Raw genomic sequence first — 21040 nt, 5'->3', positions numbered from 1 at the left:
CTGATTGAAACCGGCACAAGTGTCCGTGATTACACTCGGTCCCACATGGCCATCTGTGTGTCGTCCCGCCTCACCCAGTCCTCCTCATCCACATCAATCTGCTTCAATCCGGATAAGCAGGAGGTGCTAAAGTGACACCCTGACCAGTTCAGGCCAGTGGCCTATGAGGGCGTTTAATCCTCTTATGGGACAGGACTACTACAGCTGCTAACACAGGGAGAAAAGTTAGTCAGCATTGGCCTACAACCAGCAGAATGAGCTTAAACCCTGCTGTTTGGACTCACAGCAGCACTTCTTTGCATCAACTATTGACTGCTCTGCAGTGTCTACTCTTTTCTCAGACCTCAAAGCACAGTAGGGTAATTTCGCTGAAATACCCCAAGCTTTACTCATTTATTGGAAAAGGCATGTTTTTTAAAATGCTGCGAACAAAAGCGGCATGCCGCCAGAAGTTTGGTGTAAGACTTTCAAGATTTGAACAAAAGGCTTGGCTTGAAGAAGCTGGCCCGCACATTTCTGAGAGCTGGTCAAAATGTCTTGGCTGAGTTTCTCCAAGGATCGTTAGGATCCAGGAACGCATCCATCATCGTTAGCCACTTTGATCAGGTCTGGGTTGAGTCTCTCACCGTTCTGGCCAAATATTCTGGGTTTACTTAATCTATTGGTGTAAAGAGGGCAATGAAGGCATCAGGAGTAAATAAAGATTAAAAGAAAATAAACATAGCATGTATTTATCCATACGTCCAGAGGCCTGGACGTCCTTTTCTCCAGTCGCTTGGGCCAGCTCTTCCAGGGAAATCCCGAGGCGTTCCCAGGCCAGCTCCAGCATGTCCTGGGTCTTCCTCTGGGTCTCCTCCTGGAGGGACGTGCCCAGAGCAAGTCATCAGTGAGGCGTCCAGAGCGAAGCCATGTTTTAGTATTACCCTGACCCCCATCCTCATAAACAGTTTTAACATTTTGTTGCATTGCAAAACCACAAACATCAATTAATCTTGTAAGTGTTTTATTTGATAGACCAACCTAAACTACGGTATAATTTCAAAGGAAAAGAGAAAAGGATGCACGTTTTTAAAATGATTTGAATGTATCTGAAAAGTGTGGAACATGGTTGATCAATATCTCCAGGGACAATATCTCCTTCCTTTACAATTGCAGCTCCAAAGCTTCAGATGTTCAGGGATTTGTACTTAGAAATGTGGACAATTTGTAAAGTAGCTCAAGCTCAATCAAATTGGATGTTAATGTCTTGCCAAAGATTCTTAATTGGATTTAGCCCTGGACTTTGACTGGGTCAGTCAAATGCATGAATGTAATTTGCTCTGGCTGTATGGTTTGGGTCATTGTTCTGCTGAACGATGAATTTCCGCCCCTGTGTCGAGTGCTTTGCGGCCTTTGACAGATTTCCCTTCAGCGCTGACCTTTAACTAGCTCCGCCAATTTTTTCATCAACTCTGACCGGTGTTCCTGTTCCTGCTGAAGGAAAAAAAAAAAAACATCCATCAGAAGGTTTCACTCTGAGCATCATGTGTTCATGTTAGTCCTCTGCAACACTTAGTTTATTTTTGTGCGTGCTGGTCATAAAGTTCACGCTAGAGAAAACACCGTCTCTAACGTGTTTTCTCCGTGTCCCCTGTGGTTTGTGTCAAACACAAACGGGAACGTTTTACGACTCAGTTCTTGCCGTTCTTCCACAAAACCCTGGTTTGACGGACAGTCTTCCTGTCAACAGATTCTTCTACCTGAGCTGTGGATCTCTGCAGCTCCTCCAGTCACTGTTGTCCTCTTGCCTTATTGTTGTTCTCTTGTTTGCCCCATCAGTCTTTTAGTTGGTGACCACGTATCGGTCAGTTTCACGGAACGGCTGGATTTGTGAGGAGATTAAATTATAGGTGGACTTTATTTACTCAAAAGGTGACTTCTAAAAGCAATTAGTCAACTTTACTTGAGCATATCAGCAGATTTTTATTTGCAAATAAAAATCTAGGAATGATGTATCTGTTTGCTTGTACTCTAAAAGCCACGCAATACTTAAAATCCTCTGGAGTTTGTGGTTTTATGGAAAACCTCAAGACGGGTAAATGGTTTTGCATGGCACTGTAAATCTGATTTGACAGCTCTGAAAGTTTTGCTTTCTAACAAAGGCTGAACATAAACATGTGTCGTGTAACGTGCTTTGTAAAGTATATTTTAAAGAAATAAAGAAATGCAAATGAACTATCCGCCGTCTCTGTTGCCGTGTATCAAATGGCTGACAGGAGAGAAAAGTAGTCGAAGAAACAGAGTTGACTTTTGAACTGAAGTCAGCGCCGAACAGCTTTCCGCCCTGAGGGCCAAACCGAGCCCCTGCATCAGTCACCATGTCACCACAGCTCCCCGCTTCAAAGGGCAAGCTAAGCATAAAAATGCACAGCTGCTGAGCTGCAGCAAACATGCAGAGTGTGGCACATTTGTTGACATTTCTAATGCAAATCCTACCATTGTGTGACGGTTCAGTTGCTGCTGATCGAGTCATGTGCCGTTGCTCATGCTAAATAAGCTCCACCCAATTCTCCTGATAGGACTCTCTTTTAAATTGTTTTTTGTTTATATCTGTTTATTTATTGCTCTCAAGCCAGACAACATTTGCTGCATATAAAGGAGCATGGATTTTGAAATTTCCAAAAACAAACCCAATGAGTGGCTTCTAATTGATTTGATCCTTCCAGATTCTTTCATCCTTTTCCCACTTGTGCTTTGATTCTTTGTGGTCATGTCAGCCACTCCCAAGCATCTCACCTCACTCTTTTCCTATTTTTTGTTTCAGATAAATGGAGGAGAATGAGCGATGCAGGAGCAGGTCTCCAGCTCGGAGGACCAATCGGGTGCAGCAGGTGGTGGGAACAATAATTCGACGCACTCGAGAATCTCTGAGCAGGTAACGGGAAGAACAGGAGGCAGAGAAGATTGTAAAAACAAAAAAAAGTTTTTTAAACCTGAGAAAATTCCTAGAAACCAGAAAAAAAAAAAAAAGAAAATAGCTATGGAACAAACTGTGTGACAGGTGTGTTTGCAAAAGAACAAACACCAACACATCATGTGTGTCTGTAGTTAAAGAAAGTAATCTTTTATGTATTCAAAAAATACGGGGAGCTTCAAATTGTCAGTCCTCGCATCATTTGCAGATGTCTATCGTTGACAGTTTGCTGCTTTGTGTGTTGCAATGCAATGAAGGAAAGACAACAGATGTGACCCTTACGAGGCAATTGTTTCATAATCAAATCAAACTTCCTAATTCCACTTTAGGAAAAGAATCCACAAGCGGAAAACATATTTTAGAAAGAGGCCTGTCTTCCCAGGAGTGGATGTCTCAGCAAATTCAGAAATTTCAAATCACCCAGGAGGAGCCGCATCTCAGCCCCTACAAGGCTTAGTTAGCAAGTTTGTGAGTACAATTAGAAAAAGACTGAGTAAGTAGGGCCTGTTTGGAAGAGTGCCTGTTGAAAGCCTCTTTTATCTAATTAATATGGGAGCTAGACTTAGGCTTGCAAGATTGCATCTAGATGAACGATCAGACATTTGGAATAATGTCCTTTGGACAGATGCAGTAAAACTGTCTGGTGGGTTACAACCTGAACATGTTGCCAGTCCATCACTGGGACACACGGGACAGCCAGTGGTGCGCACACACACACACACACACTCTTACATTGGGGCGATGTAAAGAGTCTAATTAACCTGGCCACAAAGCAAGTTTGGTAGCAGCCAACTCAGCATTTCAGCAAAAACACAATCAACTGCTAAACGTGGTGGTGGTGGTGCAGCCACAAAATAAGCAAATAAATAATGAACAAAACCCACAAAATCTAACCAAACAATGTTGAAAAGAAGACTGAGGTGAAATTCATCACCAACTAATCTATCCACAAAAGAAAATGCGTAAAATTGTTGCTGCTTACAGACGCTTCTAAGAGCAACTTTATTCAGTTTTGCAAAACTTTCCTCATAACGAAGCAAAGCAGAAACTGATGATATAAAGCTGGGGGAATTTGAAGGCTCGTTTCTTAACCTGGTGTACGCACAGAGTAGATCTCCGCCCACACCCAAACAAAAAGACGCATACCACATTGCCGAGTACATATTCGATCTCTGACTGTCCCTCTCACACACACCCCTCAGTAAACCACAAATATGCGTTTAATCGCTCGCCATCCTCTTGTAGTTGTCGGCGAAATGCTTTCTCTTTCTTGGTGCAGGAGGAAGCAGATACCAGGAACTCCTACTGGTAGATGCTCTTGGGAAAACTTTGCCATGTTGTCTTCAGTTTGACCAGAAGGCTCAAAGAGAGGATGGCACTGTTAGAGTTGAACGAAGGTGTCTATTTGTCTTTATGTGAACGTGAACTTCATTCTGCTGAGGTGACCGTCTGACTCTGTGAACTGCAACATAATTTATGAAATTTAAATATACAGTCAACTCGAACTTTTTGATCAAAAGCATACCAGACATCAGATTCTAATGATTTTCTTCCTTGAAAGTTAAATTCCCTCTTTCTATGTAACAAAATACTTCTTCTGAAGTTTTGTTGACTGAAGTGTTGATGTGATACAATCTATTGACTAGAGGGCGGCTCATTGTAGACGGTCTTTGTGCATGGAGTCATTCTGCTGTAACGCATTTAGAATGTGGTTTAGCAACATTTTACCAAAGGGGGAAAAAAGAAAGAAAGACTTGCCTTTCTAGATGACAACATGTTGCTCTAAAGTCCTGTTTCTGTTGCTCAGCATTAATAAACATCACAAAGGTATGTTTATTTTTTTTTACCTGCGGGCATGAAATCCTTGCCCATTTACTGCTTTTGTACAGAGTAACTTTTTTTCTTTTTCTTTTACTGATACTACTGATCACGTTAAAATCCCCAAACTATGCCTCTTAACGCAGGGCACGCTGGATGTGTTTTTATATTATTTCCCTGCATTTCATTTCCATGTTTTTGTTTCCTAAAGACATAGCCTCCATTAGATTTTCTGATGTTACTGATTTACTAAAAAAAAAAAAAAAGAAAAAAAGAAAAGAAATAAAAATGTAACCAATAATACCTTCCTTTGCATGTTTCGCTGAGTTATTTTGGAAGAAGCTGCTGGCATCAAATTTAAAATAAAAGCTCCCAGATCACATATTCACCCATCCCAGGCTGCTTTCTGCAATTTGCTTTAGAAGGAATCCTGATTTGCAGTGAATAAAAAAATTCTTGGGGTTTATTCTGCAGTAATTCAGCAAGGCCTAAGTAATTTGTTACAAAAATGTATTTACATTTTTAGCTAAGAGGGGCTGATTCATGTGTATATTAGTACCACAAACACTCTGAGTAAGTGCTTGTGTAAATATTTTTAATGTTTAAAAACAAAACAAGTTAAACTTTCCAGCTTAAACATCCACACACACTAAAAACACATAAGACGTGTAAGAAAAGGAGTGAATACTTATATGGGGCAGTGAATTGTTTGCTCATTCTTTGCATTGTGGCTCAAGCTACGTCAGATTGGAAAGAGAGCGTCGGCGAACAGGACCTTTCTTTTTGCCACAAACCTTCAATTGGATTTAAGTCTGGACTTTGACTGGACCCTTCCAACACATGAATATGCCTTGATCTAAACCAGGGGTGGCCAAGTCCAGTCCTCGAGAGCCACCATCCTGCAAGTTTCAGATGCATCCCTGCTTCAACACACCTGAATCAAATGACTGGCTCGTTATCAGGCCTCTGTAGAGCTGATCCCGGTCTGTTGGAGTAAGGATACTTCTAAAACTTGCAGGGTGGTGGCTCTCGAGGACTGGACTTGGCCACCCCTGATCTAAACCATTCCATTGTAGCGTTAGCCACATGCAGCTCGTTGTCCCCATGGCATGATGCTGCCACCATCATGTTTCTCGTGTTGTCAGGATTACGACAAATGTTAGTTTCCTGGAACACATGACATTTTACAGTAGCATTATCTATCCACCCGTTTCTGTCCTTTTGTTCCTTTTTTTTTGTGTAGATTTCTAAAGGAGAAAAAAACCCAAAACATAAAGTCATGTTCTGGATACCTTGCAACTGGAAAAATGGACAGATATTACAAGATTAATGTGGGCTAAAATTTAGTTCTCCAATGGTTGTAGAGCTTATATTTGACTTTCAAGCAAAAAAAAAAAAAAAAAAAAAAATATAACCACCCCCCCATTTCTTCTGAAACTATAATAAGTGACATAATTAATTCCCAAATTCTTAAAGTGTAAAGTTTTAAGTGAAAATATAATGCAAATGGTACATTATATATATTAAAAGAGAATTAAGAAAAATTATAAATATACTTAGTATCTGTGGATGAGTATTGCCACCAGATGACCTGTCCTCCTTTCTGACCTCCTCAGAGAGCGTCTCCTCGGCGATGGGCGGTCGCAGCGCTCCAACAGTCTGTCCAGTCAGAGCTTCCAGGCTAAACTGACGCTGCAGATCACCAGAGACCCCGTCCTGGACCGGAGCACCGGACATGGCTTCACTCTCACCACAGACAGCCCCCTGCTGGTCAGGGATGTTGCCCCAGGTACATGCTGAATGATTGCGTGTGTGTGTGTGTGTGTCTGTGTAACGTGTTTGTCTATGTGGATGAGTGTAAGTTGTTTTCTAATTCTTCTCTCCAAATAGCCACCTGCTTTATGCAACTGTGTTCTGCCTGCAGCAAGTCACATTTTTGTGTTTCTGCACTCACAAATGCATGTACACACACATACACACACACACACACTGAGTCTCTCTTGGCCTTCACCCATCATGTTCGGCATTGTGCCAGAGCAGGCCACGTAAACAGCAGAGCCACCTGCTCGTCCTTCCTGAATTCAATCACTTTTCATTTAGACCTCTCTGATTGGAGGTATCAGGAGGAAGTCAGACACGAAGATGCTGATCCATCGCTTTGACATCAATCTTGTAAAATAAGCTGATAAAAGGCCTAGAGGAGACTCCCACCTTGCCCTCATCTCTGTAATTGCTGTCTGCTGCCAGAGAAAGATGGTGAGAAGGTGAAAGGGAGGTGATAACTGGGGACATCCAACAGAGAGCGGGATTTGTCAGCAGCGAATGGATTAAGTGCAAACACGACATAAAAAAAAAAAAGTGTGCGAAAATGTAAAGGACGGCGGAGGGGAGAGATGCGTATCGCCTTTGAGGTGGGAGGAGTCAGAAAAAGAGTGAAGGCCAGAGCAAATTATGAGGAAGAATGACTTAAAAAATAAAGAGGAAGAAAGCAGAGAGATGAGGCTATAGGAGAGAAGGGTGGAGCTGCGCTTCAGTGTGTGTTTGTGCGAAAGCTCGCAGCATTCCTTCAGAGGCTAAAACACGAGTGGCAGGCAGAGCAGCGCGGAGCCGTGTGCCTGTGTGTGTCGACAGTCCCATATGTTCTGTAGGCTTGGAAGTGACTGTGCGTTTGCTACAGAGTGAGATGGAACTGCTGTGCCTCTCTCTAGCCTGAAGACAAATGAGTATAAATAACCAGAGTAGGCAGAGCAGAGGCGAACTGGAAGAAACCCAGAATAACTGTAACCCCTCACGTCCTGGAGAGCTCAGCCCAACACTGTTGAGTCAGCCCTGTTCAGTGAGCATGTGTGCCATTCTGTGACGTGTGCTTCTCGTGCACGTTTCTGCAGCCAGGGTTTATGTTCAGCTTGTGTGTGTGTGTATGTGTGTGTGTACCACAGGGAGCCCCGCAGATGGGATCCTATTCCCAGGAGACCAGGTGCTGCAGATAAATGATAAAGTGATGGAGGATTTGAGTGCAGAGCAGGTGGAGAACATCTTGAGGTGAGACCATCTATCTAAGGTTTATGGCAGAGCGGAGCGATGACTAAATCCACCATCTGAGCTGCTTCATGGTGACGCTTTCTAAGAGTGTGTGTGTACCATTCACGTTTACATTTGGATGGAAGACCTCTTGCACTTTGGACAATTGTTTATACCCCTTGTGCTTTTCTACATTTCACCACGTTGCAGTATTTCATTTAAAGAAAAGTCAAAGAAAACCTGGTTTTCTTTTTATGCATGAAAATGTAAAACCTGTGCTCAACGTTTTATTCTGTAATACCAATAAATAAAATCCAGTGTAAACAGTGGCCTTAAGAAGTTCTTTAAAGAGTCAATTCAGTCCACCTGTTTGTCATTTAACCTTTATATAAATCCAGGTGTTCTGTGAAGGCCTCAGAGGTTTGCTGGAGAACATCAGAGTGCAAACAGCACCATGAAGGAGCACAGCAGATAGGTCAGAGAAAACTCTGTGGAAGACATGGATGAAGCAACCTGCAGGGGCAGTTCTGGAGCAAAAACCTGTTCAAATATACAAAAGATTTTAAAAAGGGGAAAGAGGTCCAACTTCACACAGGACCCTTCAAGCACCACTAGACATACAGCCAAAGCTATTCATGTGTTTGAATAGTCCAGTCAAAGTGCAGGTCTAGAATCATTGTTGAGCCTTCAAAACTTAGTTCATTCTGACTGCATTTGAACTATTTTGCACAGAATAATCATACATTTCGATCTCAAGATGTGCAAGGTGTTGACAGGTGGTTTTAGACACCACCCTTCTAGATCCAGAAGGTACACTTTTGGATTATTAATTGTAAACAAAGAAAAAAACTGCTTATTAAAAGCCTGTGGTTGTACTTTGACAAAAATGTGGAAAAGTTAAATGTGTACAAAGGTGCAGAAAGACGTGTGCGCATCCCGTGTTATTATTTGTTGGTTTTGTCCACACAGGGAATTGGAGGATTGCATTAATGTGACTATTCTGCGGCACATGACAGTGAGTACTAAGAAAAATCTCAACACGTTAGCGAAGTCATTTGACATTTGAAACAGTTTCTTTTTTTTCCTAACATGTGACAGTAAGTTTGCATATTCCCCCATTCTTTAAACCGAATTGCATTGCAGAAATTTATGATTTCTTTAAAACAAGTTGCGTTCTCAGATTCCCATTTTCTTATTTCACTGCTGGCTATACGATAAGCTTGTCTCATTGATAGCTCTTGTTTTGCAGAATCCGAAGTCATCCATAATGTCAGCAGAGAAGAGAGCTCGTCTGAGGAGTAATCCAGTTAAAGTGCGCTTTGCAGAGGAGGTGGTGGTCAATGGGCACACTCAGGTAGAAACACTTTCTCTGACGACAAAAAAAAAAAAAAAACCTACCAAAGAGGAATTAATGAATAATTTTTTTTCTGGATGGTTCATTCTCACATTTGAAATGCGTTGTGTTGTTTAATTACATGTCTAACTGCTTCCTCTTTCTTTTTTTCCAATAGGGAAACTCTCTTCTCTTCCTTCCTAATGTCCTGAAAGTCTATCTAGAGAATGGCCAGACCAAGGCCTTCAAGTTTGACAATACAACCTCTGTGAAGGTAGGGGTTTTGGTTTTCACCATCATTATAGCCCTCTGAGCTCAATGAGGCATTTTCATTAAAGATTTAGACGACATCAGCTAGTGATAAAAAATTAGATCCATGTTGTTGCCCAAGAGACCAAGATGAATCTTAATCCTAATACGAGTCAGACATTTTGAACATTGATGTTGTACGTCATGAGACCCAATACAAAGGTTCAGAGGCTTGGGAACCAATTCTGTGATTATTTAGCCATATACCTGGATCATTATCCTGTCGAAAGACCCGATGATTGGCACAGCTTTGGTTTTCTGAAAAAGCACGTCTTTCTTTTTTTTTTTTTTGAGAAAATCCGGTGAAGGGTTTCACATGCAAACCAGCGTGAGTGAGTCACTGCTGTGAACAGGTTTCTAAGGGAATGTGGGTGTGTTTTGTAATTTGTAGTATGTTCACTGGCTGCAGTTGCCCAAACTCTCTTGATTATGGAATGATAATTACTAAATGTGTCCGGAAGAGGTTGCATGTTAGGATAATTGTTTCCAAAACTCACCACCAGCGGGATTAAGTTTATTTTCACTTTACAACGTCTCTCCTGCTTGGATTCACTGTTTTTTTTTTTAATTCCCAGCCAGGGGAAAACTGAGGAGGGAGGAGGGCGGGGGGGCGGGAGGGGGGTGTGAGATCGTCCATCTGGCATCAGCAGACTGGGAAAAGCAAGTTTGTTTTAGTTGGTTGAAATTTTGTTTTTCCCGTCTTTCCAGGACATTGTTCTGACTCTGAAGGAAAAACTGTCCATCCGGGTGATTGAGTACTTTGGTCTGGTACTAGAGCAGCAGTATAGCATCACAAAACTATTGCTGCTGCATGAAGACGAGCTCATACAAAAGGTAAGGGATCTGCACTCTGCAGACGAACCTATATGCACCCTCGGGGGGGGCAGAGACGAACGCTCACACTATGGCTGAGTGTCGGTGTAATGCATGTAGGATCTGCTATGTTTTGTCTCCACCAGGTGGTGCAGAAAAAAGACTCACATGATTACAGATGTCTGTTCAGGGTTTGCTTCATTCCCAGAGACCCCACAGACATGCTGCAGGAGGACTCCTTGGCCTTTGAGTATCTCTTTTTGCAGGTCAGAGAAACCTGTCAACAGCACTACTTATATACTTTTTTTTATTCCGCTTTAGTGACTAACTTGGAGAAACCTTCATGTATCATAAAGTTAAAGAAACGACTGTATGTACTTTGTTTAGTTCACAACTTCAACCAATGTGCTTTCTTTAAAAAAAAATTCCCCAAAACTAAGAAATATATTCATCAAAGCTGAAGAATTTGTTAGAACAGTAAAGCTGCACCGTGAATCTCTCTGATCATTTCAAGACGGCCCCAGTCTCTTATGATTCTCTTCTGTCGTGTAACAATTGCTTTACTCTATTCCTGCACCTCTTTGAGTCTCTAGTAATCTTCACATTTGCTGTTCTAAGCAGTCGCCACTTTGATGACGTAGCTCTGAGGCTTCTTTGTAAAACCAACAAATGCGAAGCCATACACAGTCTGTGCATATTTTTCATTGCACAATAAAAGCCACAGGAGTGCCACTTATGTCATGCTGATTTAATGTTTTAAAAACAGTCTTTGCGTCCTGCTGTGCTTGTTTTTCCTGACAGTTTGGAGTTCCCACTGTTGGTTTTACTTAGAAAGACTTCCAGAGTTGCCAATGTGTTTTTTCTTTTCCCCAACCTCTGCCGTATAGTAGATGTTGGCGGTGCATCAGAGCACAAACAGCTTTTCGACATGCATGTGTGTACGCAGTGTCCGTTCGCATTTGACTGTGGTTGTTGATGATTTCAGAGTGTTGGAGATGTGCTCCAGGAGCGTTTTGCTGTGGAGATGAAGTGTAACACGGCGCTCCGTCTGGCTGCCTTGCACATGCATGAAAGACTTGATAGTTGTGGACAGACACGGACTTCTATCAAGAGCATTACGTGAGTCTTCTGTGTGAGTCTGGGTCAGTTTGAGGTCACAACACGAAGGTCGCTGCTGGCTGTCATTGATTTTGATGGTCTAGAAAGCGAGGCGCTCTGCTGCTTTCAGGATTATGATTAGTCTAGACTGGAGATACTAATTTATTAATACGTCATTTATTAATGTGATGGAGCATATTGGGCATATGTAATGAGGACAATAGCCTAAATGCACACCAGCTCCAGGGATCTAAAGCTGGTGTGTGAGGATGTAATTGTGTTTTTTAAGTGATACAGAAGGTAATGGCCTGATTTTAGGGTTAAGGAAAGGCCAGGAGGTTTAGGGGGGATTGTTGGTATGGGGAAATGTCCGATACAAATTCTGGTGTTACCTGCACTCTTTCATTAGTATTGCATATTTAAAACAAAACTTTTTTTCCCCTGATGACTAATAAAATCTAGTAGAGGTACTCTTAACAGCTTAGCTTGGAGCGTTCCGCTTTGAGTCTTCAAACAAATGTTCACGAAAACACTTCAGTTTTTAGTGTCTTGCATAAAGCAAACATTTTCTTCACTCATCCCAAAATATATACTTTATGTATACAAACAACCCTGAAATCCTCCAGGTTGCTTTATTTCTTTAAACTGATTTAACTCTTAAAGACAAGCGACCATACAATTAACAGTTTTCCGTGCAATTATGCGAGAAAAACAACATGCTTTACATTTACTGACATGCATGGAAAGGTTTTAACAGCTCAAACTGGTATGCACGCTGGAATCCATGCAAACCTTCTTGCCTTTAAGGCTGTGCTTGTCAAACAAAATCCAGTTAAAATTGCTAACAAGGGCAATGTTAGCTTCAGAAAGTAGACTGCTGAGGGTTTTGTTTTACCACGTAAGAAGACAGTTGCAGTTTTTATTAACTATGTTTATTAAATAAGTATGTTGATGTTGTTTTCAATTATAAAAGTGCTTCATAGTTGCCTTTACAATGACATCTTCTTTGTGTTAAGTCATTTTATAGACATCATTTATTCTTAGTAATAAGTCAAATAGTGCTGGCAACCAGATCACTTTTGTTTTATAAGTTTGATTTTCATTCCTCTGTGTATGTGTTGTTGGCAGGAAGGAGTTTGGCCTGGACAGCTTTATCTCACCCACGCTGCTGAGCAACATGAGGGAGAAGGACCTGAGGAAGGCAATTAGCTACCACCTCAAAAAAATCCAGTCCCTTCTTGAGCCACGACAGAAGGTAGACAAGGAATGACAGATGAGTGACAGAAAAAGCACAGAAGGCCGTTCGTTACAGATCGTGCCTGTATTGTGAAGGCTTTGGGGAGCATTTTATTTTAGCTGTTAATATCCTACGAGGTTAAAGACGTTAGAAAATGATAAGTAGTGGGCAGCGGAGTACTTAAGGAGGAGCTTATCTGCTTAGACTGTCAGAGAATTTCTGATTTGATTTTACTATATTTTCTCTCTTTTTTTTTTTGTTAACTTTTGTGTTCCAGGTAATATCGGCTACGCAGGCTAGATTAGCCTACCTTACTCAGCTTGGAGAACTCATTTCTTATGGTGGACGGTCTTACACGGCCACAATGATGGTAAGAACCTTTTTGTTTTTAAGTTGTGCGAGTCCACTTTCTAAAATACAAGCACTAAACACTTTACTGTGTACATCATGGTAGTACTGCGTTAGGCCCTTATTTAGCCTCTGACTTTCGCTTAACAATCGTAATTATTTTTGGCATAAGGTAAGGGAAACAAATCTCAGAGATGTTGGTCTATGTTGCCATCGTGACATCATGCAGTTGCAACAGATTTGTCTGTACACATCGAGGCTAAGAATCTCCCATTTTCACCAAAATGTGCTCTGGATGATTTACATCTGGTGACTATGGAGATTTGACATGTGGTACACTAGGAAGTGTTCATCAGAAGCTGGGTACAATGTGGCCATAAAGGGATAGACATGGCCAGCGACAACACTTACATAGGCTGTAGCATTTAAGCAAAACTCTGTAAAGCCAAAAGATGGTTTTGTATGAAAATCCCAGAAGCTCAACAGTTTCTGATATTCTCAAAACAGTATGTCTCTTAAATCCAGTTTCTTTCCAGTTGTGATATTTGGTTTAAGCTTCAACAAGTTGTCCTCATTCCATTTAGACGTCTAAATGAAGTGATTTGCTATCATATGCAAATAAACAGGTGTACCTTTAAGCACCTCTGGATGATTTACATTGTCAATATGCCTTATAACTGTGATGTCCTTTTGTTGTATTTTTGTGTGCTTTCACCTTTGCTCAGCTTCAGGACAGGGAAGTGATGGTCAGCTTGCTAGTAGGTGCCAAGTATGGATTGAGTCAAGTCATTAACCACAAGATCAACATGATATCCACATTGGTTGAGTTCAGCAGCATCAGCAAAGTGGAGCTGCTATCCGAGTCGGACAAAGTCAGCCTGCTACGCATTTCACTGCATGATATGAAGGTAGGAAAGCCACGAGTGACTCTGTTCATCCAGATGCTGTATAATTCATAAACACGTTGGCAGAGACATTGATAAAGACATGCATATGCACTTAGCGTTCTATTTTTGTGCCAAATTTCATGCTAGAATAAAAGTAGGTCAAGTATGCTTCCTCGAGTTCAGGAATACATAACTTTTGGGAGCTAGTGTACATGATAATTCTCTAACACAAAGGTGACAGTGTCTCCTTCTTTCTCCCACTTCTCCGCCTTTCTTTTCTTACCTTTGGCTTTCACCGCCTCCATTTACCTAATGTTCTCCAATGCCCTCCCCTCCCTCAGCCATTTGCCTTACTGATGGATTCTATGGCTGCCAAAGACTTAGGGTGTCTGCTGGGAGGCTACTGCAAACTCCTGGTGGATCCAAGTGTTAATGTCTTCCGTCTGGGGCGCCCGAAAGTCAGGGTGCACCGGATTCCTGCTGAAGAAGGTGTGTGTGGGAGATTCGCCGTAATAGAGGGAGTGTGCTATGAATCCCTAACAAGTGAGCAAAAAAAACCCGTTTCACTTAAAACCATCACTTTCTGGCTTTGGCCTTTTTGACATTTTCCACATCAGATGTCAATAATACTGTAGCCTCCTGAGACCCACAGAGTTGTTTACAGAGTTATTTTTCTCCTCTGTAGAGGCCACTGTCCTGAGAAGTACAACTTATTAAATGTGTCCAAACTCTAAAATCATATACTGTACTTCCAAATACATACAGTAGCTCTAAAAGGCTTGCAAACACGTTAAAAGGGCTGGTGTTTGTGGTGTAAAAAATTATAATCAGACAAACCTTTCTGTAAATAATGTGACATTTATCCCCCGCAAATCAACTAAAAAAAACAAACAAATCTGTTTAAAGAAAAAACAAAGATGTCATAGTGAATTTTGTCCAGAGCGTAATGTCACAGCATTATATTTTTAGAACAAACGAGGCCTCACGATCATCAAGAAACAAATAAAATATACTTTAGTTGTAAATTTCTCACATTTACAAATAAATGAGCATTTCTTCCGGGTTTCAGAAGGGTATATCATTAGGCTATACATGTATGGATAAAGATAACTGCTGTGATATCCTGTTATAATTGAACATAATTTTCTTCAACAGTGTTCATCCATAAAACTTTACACTGTGCTTGTCTTCGATTTCTGCATTAGGTTATGTGTCCCGCTGCTGCAGTGATTCAGATGACTCCACAGATGATGACGACCCAATGGATTCTCAGAGTTACAAAGGCTCAGACCCCGCAAGTACGGACTGGGAGGAGAGAAGAAGAGGGGAGGAAGAAAAGAGAAGAGAGGAAGAAAGAAAAGAGAGAGAAGAACACAAAGGCAAACAAGAAGTAAAAATAATAGTTACAACAGAAGGCAAGGAAAACGAGAGCGAAGAGGAAGAAGGTGCAACAGGAAGTGGTCTACGTAAATTTAAAGTTGTGGATGAAGAAATGAACCTGGAGACCAGCTGGTATCACACTGATCCAAGAGTTACCAGCAGCTTCTCCAGCTTGTCCAGCAGTTCCTTGAGCACTGCGTTGGATGAAAGCAACGCTGCAGCCAAAGCCCCCTTTCGCCTGGATGCTCTTCGTGGATCAAGCCCGGGTGAAGATCCTTCAAATCTGGATGTGCACCACCCGTACCTCCTTGAGCCAAAGCGTCAAGGGCCCCTGCGACCCACAAACCTAAACTACCGTGGCAATGATAACTCTTTCCTCTGCTTCGCAGAGCTCTCCAAGGATGATTTGTTACCTAGTCCGGCGGGAGCTACAAGTGATGACGATGACGATGATGATGATGATGACGAGAAGGAGGAGGAGGACCTGGGTATCCACAAACTCAGACGCATATCTAAGATCCCTAGTTCAAGAGATCTGAGAATGATTGACAGCACACCTTTTGAACGATTGCCCATTAAAAGAAAGAAAAAGACTCCTCCCAAAGTCCCAGTAAGAACAAGTTCAATTCCTGGAAGTAAATTAGCACAAGTCGAGCACCGCCTTTCTAAAGATGAGGACAGTCTCTTTCTTACTCCTTCGCCGAACCCAAAACCAGCTCTTTTGTTAAAGGACAACGTCTCAGAATCAGAAGATGAGTTTTTTGATGCACAGGATAGATTTACACCACCAGTTCCAGATTTGTCAGGTTTGTTCTAGAATTTTTTTTTCACGATAAGACAACTTTTATTTCATTCTTTGCGAAGGTCTATTGATGCAGGCACAGTCGTTTTAAGTCAAAACATCTAAGAATTATTTCTTTTAAAACCTCTTTTAGCTGTATAATAACGGTCTGTGTATCTTCTTTGCTCTTTTTCTCCATCTTTTACAGATGCTGAGCTGGCTGATCGGCGAAATGCCAATCGTTCGAGTGGAACCTGGAATAGTCTTCCCTCTTTCCAAGGAAAAGAACCATCATCTCCCCTTGCCAGTAAACCTCGATCACCTAAAATGAAGAAGGATTCTGAGTTGCTAAAAGATTCCACAAACCAACTTGCTCACCCACAACCGAGTGCTTCAAAGTCATGCCAGAAACCTGAAACAAAAGTCAAACCACCGCTGGCACCTAAACCCCAGTTGCTTCCCAAACCTCAGATGATGCCTCCCAAGTCACCCCAACATGGAAGATCATATGCCCAGTGCAATGGAGATGCCTCTGGACATTTGTCTTCTGAACTTTTGGAAATGGAGCCAGACACAATGGAGTTCAAGTCTGTCACATTAGGTGGATTGCCTCTTCCTTCATCAATGATTACAGCAGTGAGATGTAAAAAACAGGCAGTAACCAACACAACACTACAATCAGAGGAAAAGACTAACAAACAGGAAAACAACTTGCAACTAAACAAAAATCTGCTGTGTGAGAATGGATCGCATGTTCTTACTAGTGACAAAACATTCATTTCGGATAAAAAGGAAACAGCAAGAACTGATGAGAAAGTCAATGGATCTAACGTTCTAACAAAAAGTCCACCAAGCTTACACTCTATCCCTCGCTCCAATTCGGGCACGAAGCTAGCTGTTCCTCCACCGGTTCCCCCCAAACCTACTTCTTCCATCGGTTTTCATCCATTATCTTTACCTGCTAGCTCTCCTGTGTCTCCCACTGATCCAAATAAAGGGATGTTTAAGGATACTATCAGTACACCCAATGGGATCCACCCATGGAACAATCGCAATGGCAGCATCCAGTCAGGACCTAGGAGGGTTTCTCTGAGCCATGAGAGCCTTTCACCAAAAAATACAGATGCGCCGCTCACTATTACCACCTCACCCACCTCAGTCGATTGTAAAGGTGTTGGAGGCCTTGACAGCAGAGAACCTGGTCGATCTGGTTCAGGCTCTGATCTGAGAACTAGCTCCTCCAGCCTTGGAGGTAGACTACCAGCTTCTGCTCTGAGAGGAAAGATCCAGTCTTTGCCATGGTACATGACTCGTTCCCAGGAGATTTTAGGAAATCTGGACTATCCCTCCACGAGTACCATCAATGGAGACACATCTGGCTTTGGTTCAGGTTTGTCTGTAGCAAGTGGTTTGTCAGACTTAAACAAAACCCCTGTAAAGGACAAAGAGTCAATAGCCTCAAAATCAGGAAGTAAAGGAAGCATCTTAGATGACGGAGCAGAGGTTGTCATCGCAACCATCAAAGAGGCTCCAGAAGTAAGTTCACACATGAAAAAGGCCAGCGGAACAAATGGCTCACATCCTAATCTGAGTTTTAGAGATAACAGTCCACACAGTGGCAGTGTTTCTTCAGAGCAGCCGCAGTCACGGCCTCATTCAGCTGTTGGCCTGGGAGGCGTGACAAGCATGCAGATTGGAGGGGACTCACCGACCTCCTCTGGAGCAGACACTACTCCTCCACAGCAACATCAGGAGTCTTGCGGCTGTCGCACTGTTTACGCCAACTGTTTCAGTGGAGACACTGAAGATGGGGTTAGCTTTGACGAGGAACTCACGGTTTATGAGTTCTCTCGCCGCATACGCCCCAAACCTGCTCAGGCGTCCTCTCCAACGACACCCTCTCCAAAACCCAACATTCTGTCCCTTCTGAGGGACAACCCTCGGCCACTGTCTACTTTCTCCACCGCATCCTCTGAACTGAGTCCTCTGGTTTCTTGTCCAGTTTCACCTACGGTTTCACTCAGTGGTCGTCTTCGTTCCCTTACCAACAAGAACTATGGAGGGCTAAGGGGCGGCTTTGCCTCTCTGCGTGAAGATATAGATCAACTTCTTCTTGTATTAGAGAAGGGGGCACTTGACCAGGCTCAACAACTCTCAAAACTGGAGAGCACAGACCTAAATCACAATGGAACAGACGACAACACTGCTGTAGGACAGAGCTGCACTGGAATGAGTCCTATCATCATGACAGAACCTGAAAGGAGTCTTCTCCAGGCAGAGGCTCGTCGACTAGCGTCTGGATGTCAGCGAGCCACACGTGTTGGCTGGGCTCCAGATGAGGCTCTGCGCTCTTTAACCACTAGCTTCAGCGCACTGGTTCAGCTGTCAGCCGCCTGCCTGAAAACAAACCCCTGTCCTGGTTGCGATATCTGCCATAAAGCAAGACTTGTCAACAAGGATGAGGACGACGACGGGCAGAAGCCTATGGACAAGTTGAAGGAGATAGTTGGTCTGTACCGAGAGTTTGTCGGGGCCGTTGAAACAGCTGGGACTGGTGGTGTGAATGGTGGTAGGAGTGTGCGGTCTGGACAGAGTCAGGGAGAGGAAGATGGAGTGCGGTTGCTTGCCAAACGCTGCACTTTGCTCATCTCATCAGTGTTTGCACTCACACAACTCTTCCGGACTTGCACACTGGAAACCACGGACACACCTGGCCGTGTACCACTCAATTTTTGACCCAAACCTTCAGACTCCAAGACAAGACCTAACGGGAGACAAGAAGAACCTGCACATAGCAAATTGGTTTGCAACGCCAGTATTTTTGTACAAGTGCCATGCACACCACAACAAATTACATACACACACTGACACCTCACATAATGCCAGAGAGAAGTCTGCCTCTCTTTGTAACACATGGACTATGCATTTGTACATATGAATTTTATAATTACTTTATTCTTATTTTATGATACAATATGTGTATGTATGTACTGATTATCCATGTACGTATTTATGTATTTATTTTTACAATGTTTGCACCATTTTCTGCCATGGACAGATCTCTGGTGAGTGAAACTTAAAAAAAAAAAAAAAGGATGTCACTGGATTTCTTTCTTCTTCTTTTCTTTTTTTTAAAATTTTCCCTCGTCTTTGAGACAGTATTATGTTATCTTTTGCTGCTTTTGAACAAAATCTTCACTCTTCAAGGTGTAATCTGTAAATTGTCATTTTAATAAGTTTATTATTGCAGTATGCTTACTGACAAGACTTAGAAAATATACTTTATTACAGTTTTCAACTACAATAAATAGCTGTTTTGTTTTTATATGTGTAAGGTTTACACCTTTTTAAGGGTTTGGTTTTAAACCTCACAATCACAAATAGATGTGGTACAAAACTCTATTACACAGCAGGGAGAGCACTTTTGACTGTTACAGATTGCACCTTTTGTGAGACATAACCTTGTATGAAGTGTTTTTTCCTGTCTTCCCCACTCCAGTAGTTTCTTTGTAATATTCCCATTGCCCAAATATATGCAGTATTAGAACGTTCTTGTTTTCATCCAAACGCCTCCGTCTATGTATGTTGTCTGGGTATGTCGGGATGGGGGCTTAGGCAGTGAAACAGTGGACCTTATTTATGTAGTTGGCACAAGGGTGACTGTTAAACTCTGTCCAGATGTAGCAAAGATCCAGTCTTAAAAACACTGAGCCACAAATATTCCTTGCTCTTCGTCCTCTTTGTACACCACTTTATCAATAAAAACACTGACAGATGAACTGATTAAGGTCAGAATTGTAGATATACATTTTGTGTCCAACCTTAGTTTACGCCTATGCAAACATAAACCCCTCGGCCCCTGCACAATGTGTGCCATTTTTTATTTATTTCCATTCTAACATTAAAAGCAACACCACATGCATTATACTTGTGTAAACATATTGTTTTTTTTTGTTTTTTTTTACTTTGCTTGGAATGTTGGCTTTTGGTCTTGCTTTGGAGAAACTTTCTGCATCATGATTTGCAACAACTTGCAAGATTTGCATGACATTTGCATTTGTCAAATGTAAAGACTGTTTGTACTGATCTCTGTGAATCGCCGCTAAAAGGATTACACTGCCTGATCAGTTTGCTGATGTGAAGCGTTCGCTAATCAGCTCGCATTTCACAAGACGTAGCCAGCTCGCTTGATGAGCCATCCACCGTGAAGGATTTACTTGAGCCACTTTTGAACAACAGGAAGGCACTTAAGACTGATCAGTCAGTAGCCGTTCCTGTAAATATGGTAAGGGGATTTGGCAAAATGAAGGCTGCTTAAGCATTTAGTCCGCTGGTGAGGAGAGGTATTTCTATTTTACAAAGTGACGAAGGAAAACGCTAAGGGTATGAAAGCAAATCTCCTGATTGAGACTTCCAGCTGCCATTTTTTCTGGTAGCTTTATCAATCATTGCACAAACAAGCCATTCAATGATGCTCCAACTGTGTTTTGTCTCTCTTTTTTTTTTTTTTGTTCATCAGACCGGTTCAAAGAGCAAGAAGAGTCTGCTACACTCTTCTGTTTGTACGCACATAGTTTCATATGAAACATTTATGTGTCTCTACACAAGCTGTCCCTTTTCAATATTTACATCCAACAAAGTCAATGTAACAAGAATTGTACTGTTTGGGAATAAAATACACACTGACCTTAATGTTGTTTCGTTTTACTCGGTGTTTGTCTCTGTTGATGTGTGCATCAGCGAATTCAGGTGCCCGGGATCTACTCGTCATACGTCTCATTTATGACATTGTAAACTTTAAACATTTGAAGTGAAAATAAAAAGAGGAATGCATGTGAGGGTGAACCTGAACTTTGCTATCGTGCCGTTTTGACATGTCTGAACCTCTAATGCAGTTAACGAGGATTACTGTTGGCTTTCTTTCCCGGTGTTAACTTGCTTTCCCGTCTGCTAAGGCAGCGTTTATCTGTGAACTGAAGCGTCTCTCTTTATCCTTGGTATCCTTCTCATCTCTTCCTCCTTATTCTAAGAAATCCGGGCAAGCATTTTAGCCTTGTGTTAT

General features: G+C 42.0%; 1 protein-coding gene across 2 annotated transcripts in view; it reads left to right on the top strand.

The window, feature by feature from the left end:
• frmpd1b (FERM and PDZ domain containing 1b) overlaps positions 1-20362 on the top strand; it is a 30435-nt gene extending 10073 nt beyond the window's left edge. Inside the window, exons 3-17 of one of the 2 annotated variants that reach the window (XM_015031500.1) lie at positions 2804-2914; positions 6388-6560; positions 7711-7813; positions 8762-8807; positions 9042-9146; positions 9304-9399; positions 10143-10268; positions 10394-10513; positions 11233-11366; positions 12474-12600; positions 12860-12952; positions 13656-13838; positions 14159-14306; positions 15023-16003; positions 16187-20362. In XM_015031500.1, coding sequence (XP_014886986.1) covers positions 2808-2914; positions 6388-6560; positions 7711-7813; positions 8762-8807; positions 9042-9146; positions 9304-9399; positions 10143-10268; positions 10394-10513; positions 11233-11366; positions 12474-12600; positions 12860-12952; positions 13656-13838; positions 14159-14306; positions 15023-16003; positions 16187-18714 — 5070 coding nt within the window. In that variant the 5' untranslated portion in view covers positions 2804-2807 and the 3' untranslated portion in view covers positions 18715-20362. Of the gene's footprint in view, positions 1-2803; positions 2915-6387; positions 6561-7710; positions 7814-8761; positions 8808-9041; positions 9147-9303; positions 9400-10142; positions 10269-10393; positions 10514-11232; positions 11367-12473; positions 12601-12859; positions 12953-13655; positions 13839-14158; positions 14361-15022; positions 16004-16186 lie in introns of both variants that reach the window. The other variant, XM_015031499.1, reaches the window with a different exon arrangement.
• The last annotated feature ends 678 nt before the right edge of the window (positions 20363-21040 follow it).

Source organism: Poecilia latipinna, unplaced genomic scaffold (assembly GCF_001443285.1).
Source record: "Poecilia latipinna isolate Pla-1442-1.1 unplaced genomic scaffold, P_latipinna-1.0 Scaffold209, whole genome shotgun sequence".
NCBI lineage: Eukaryota > Metazoa > Chordata > Actinopteri > Cyprinodontiformes > Poeciliidae > Poecilia > Poecilia latipinna.
The sequence above is the reverse complement of the archived record's forward strand: the minus strand, read 5'-3'. Positions and strand labels throughout refer to the sequence as shown.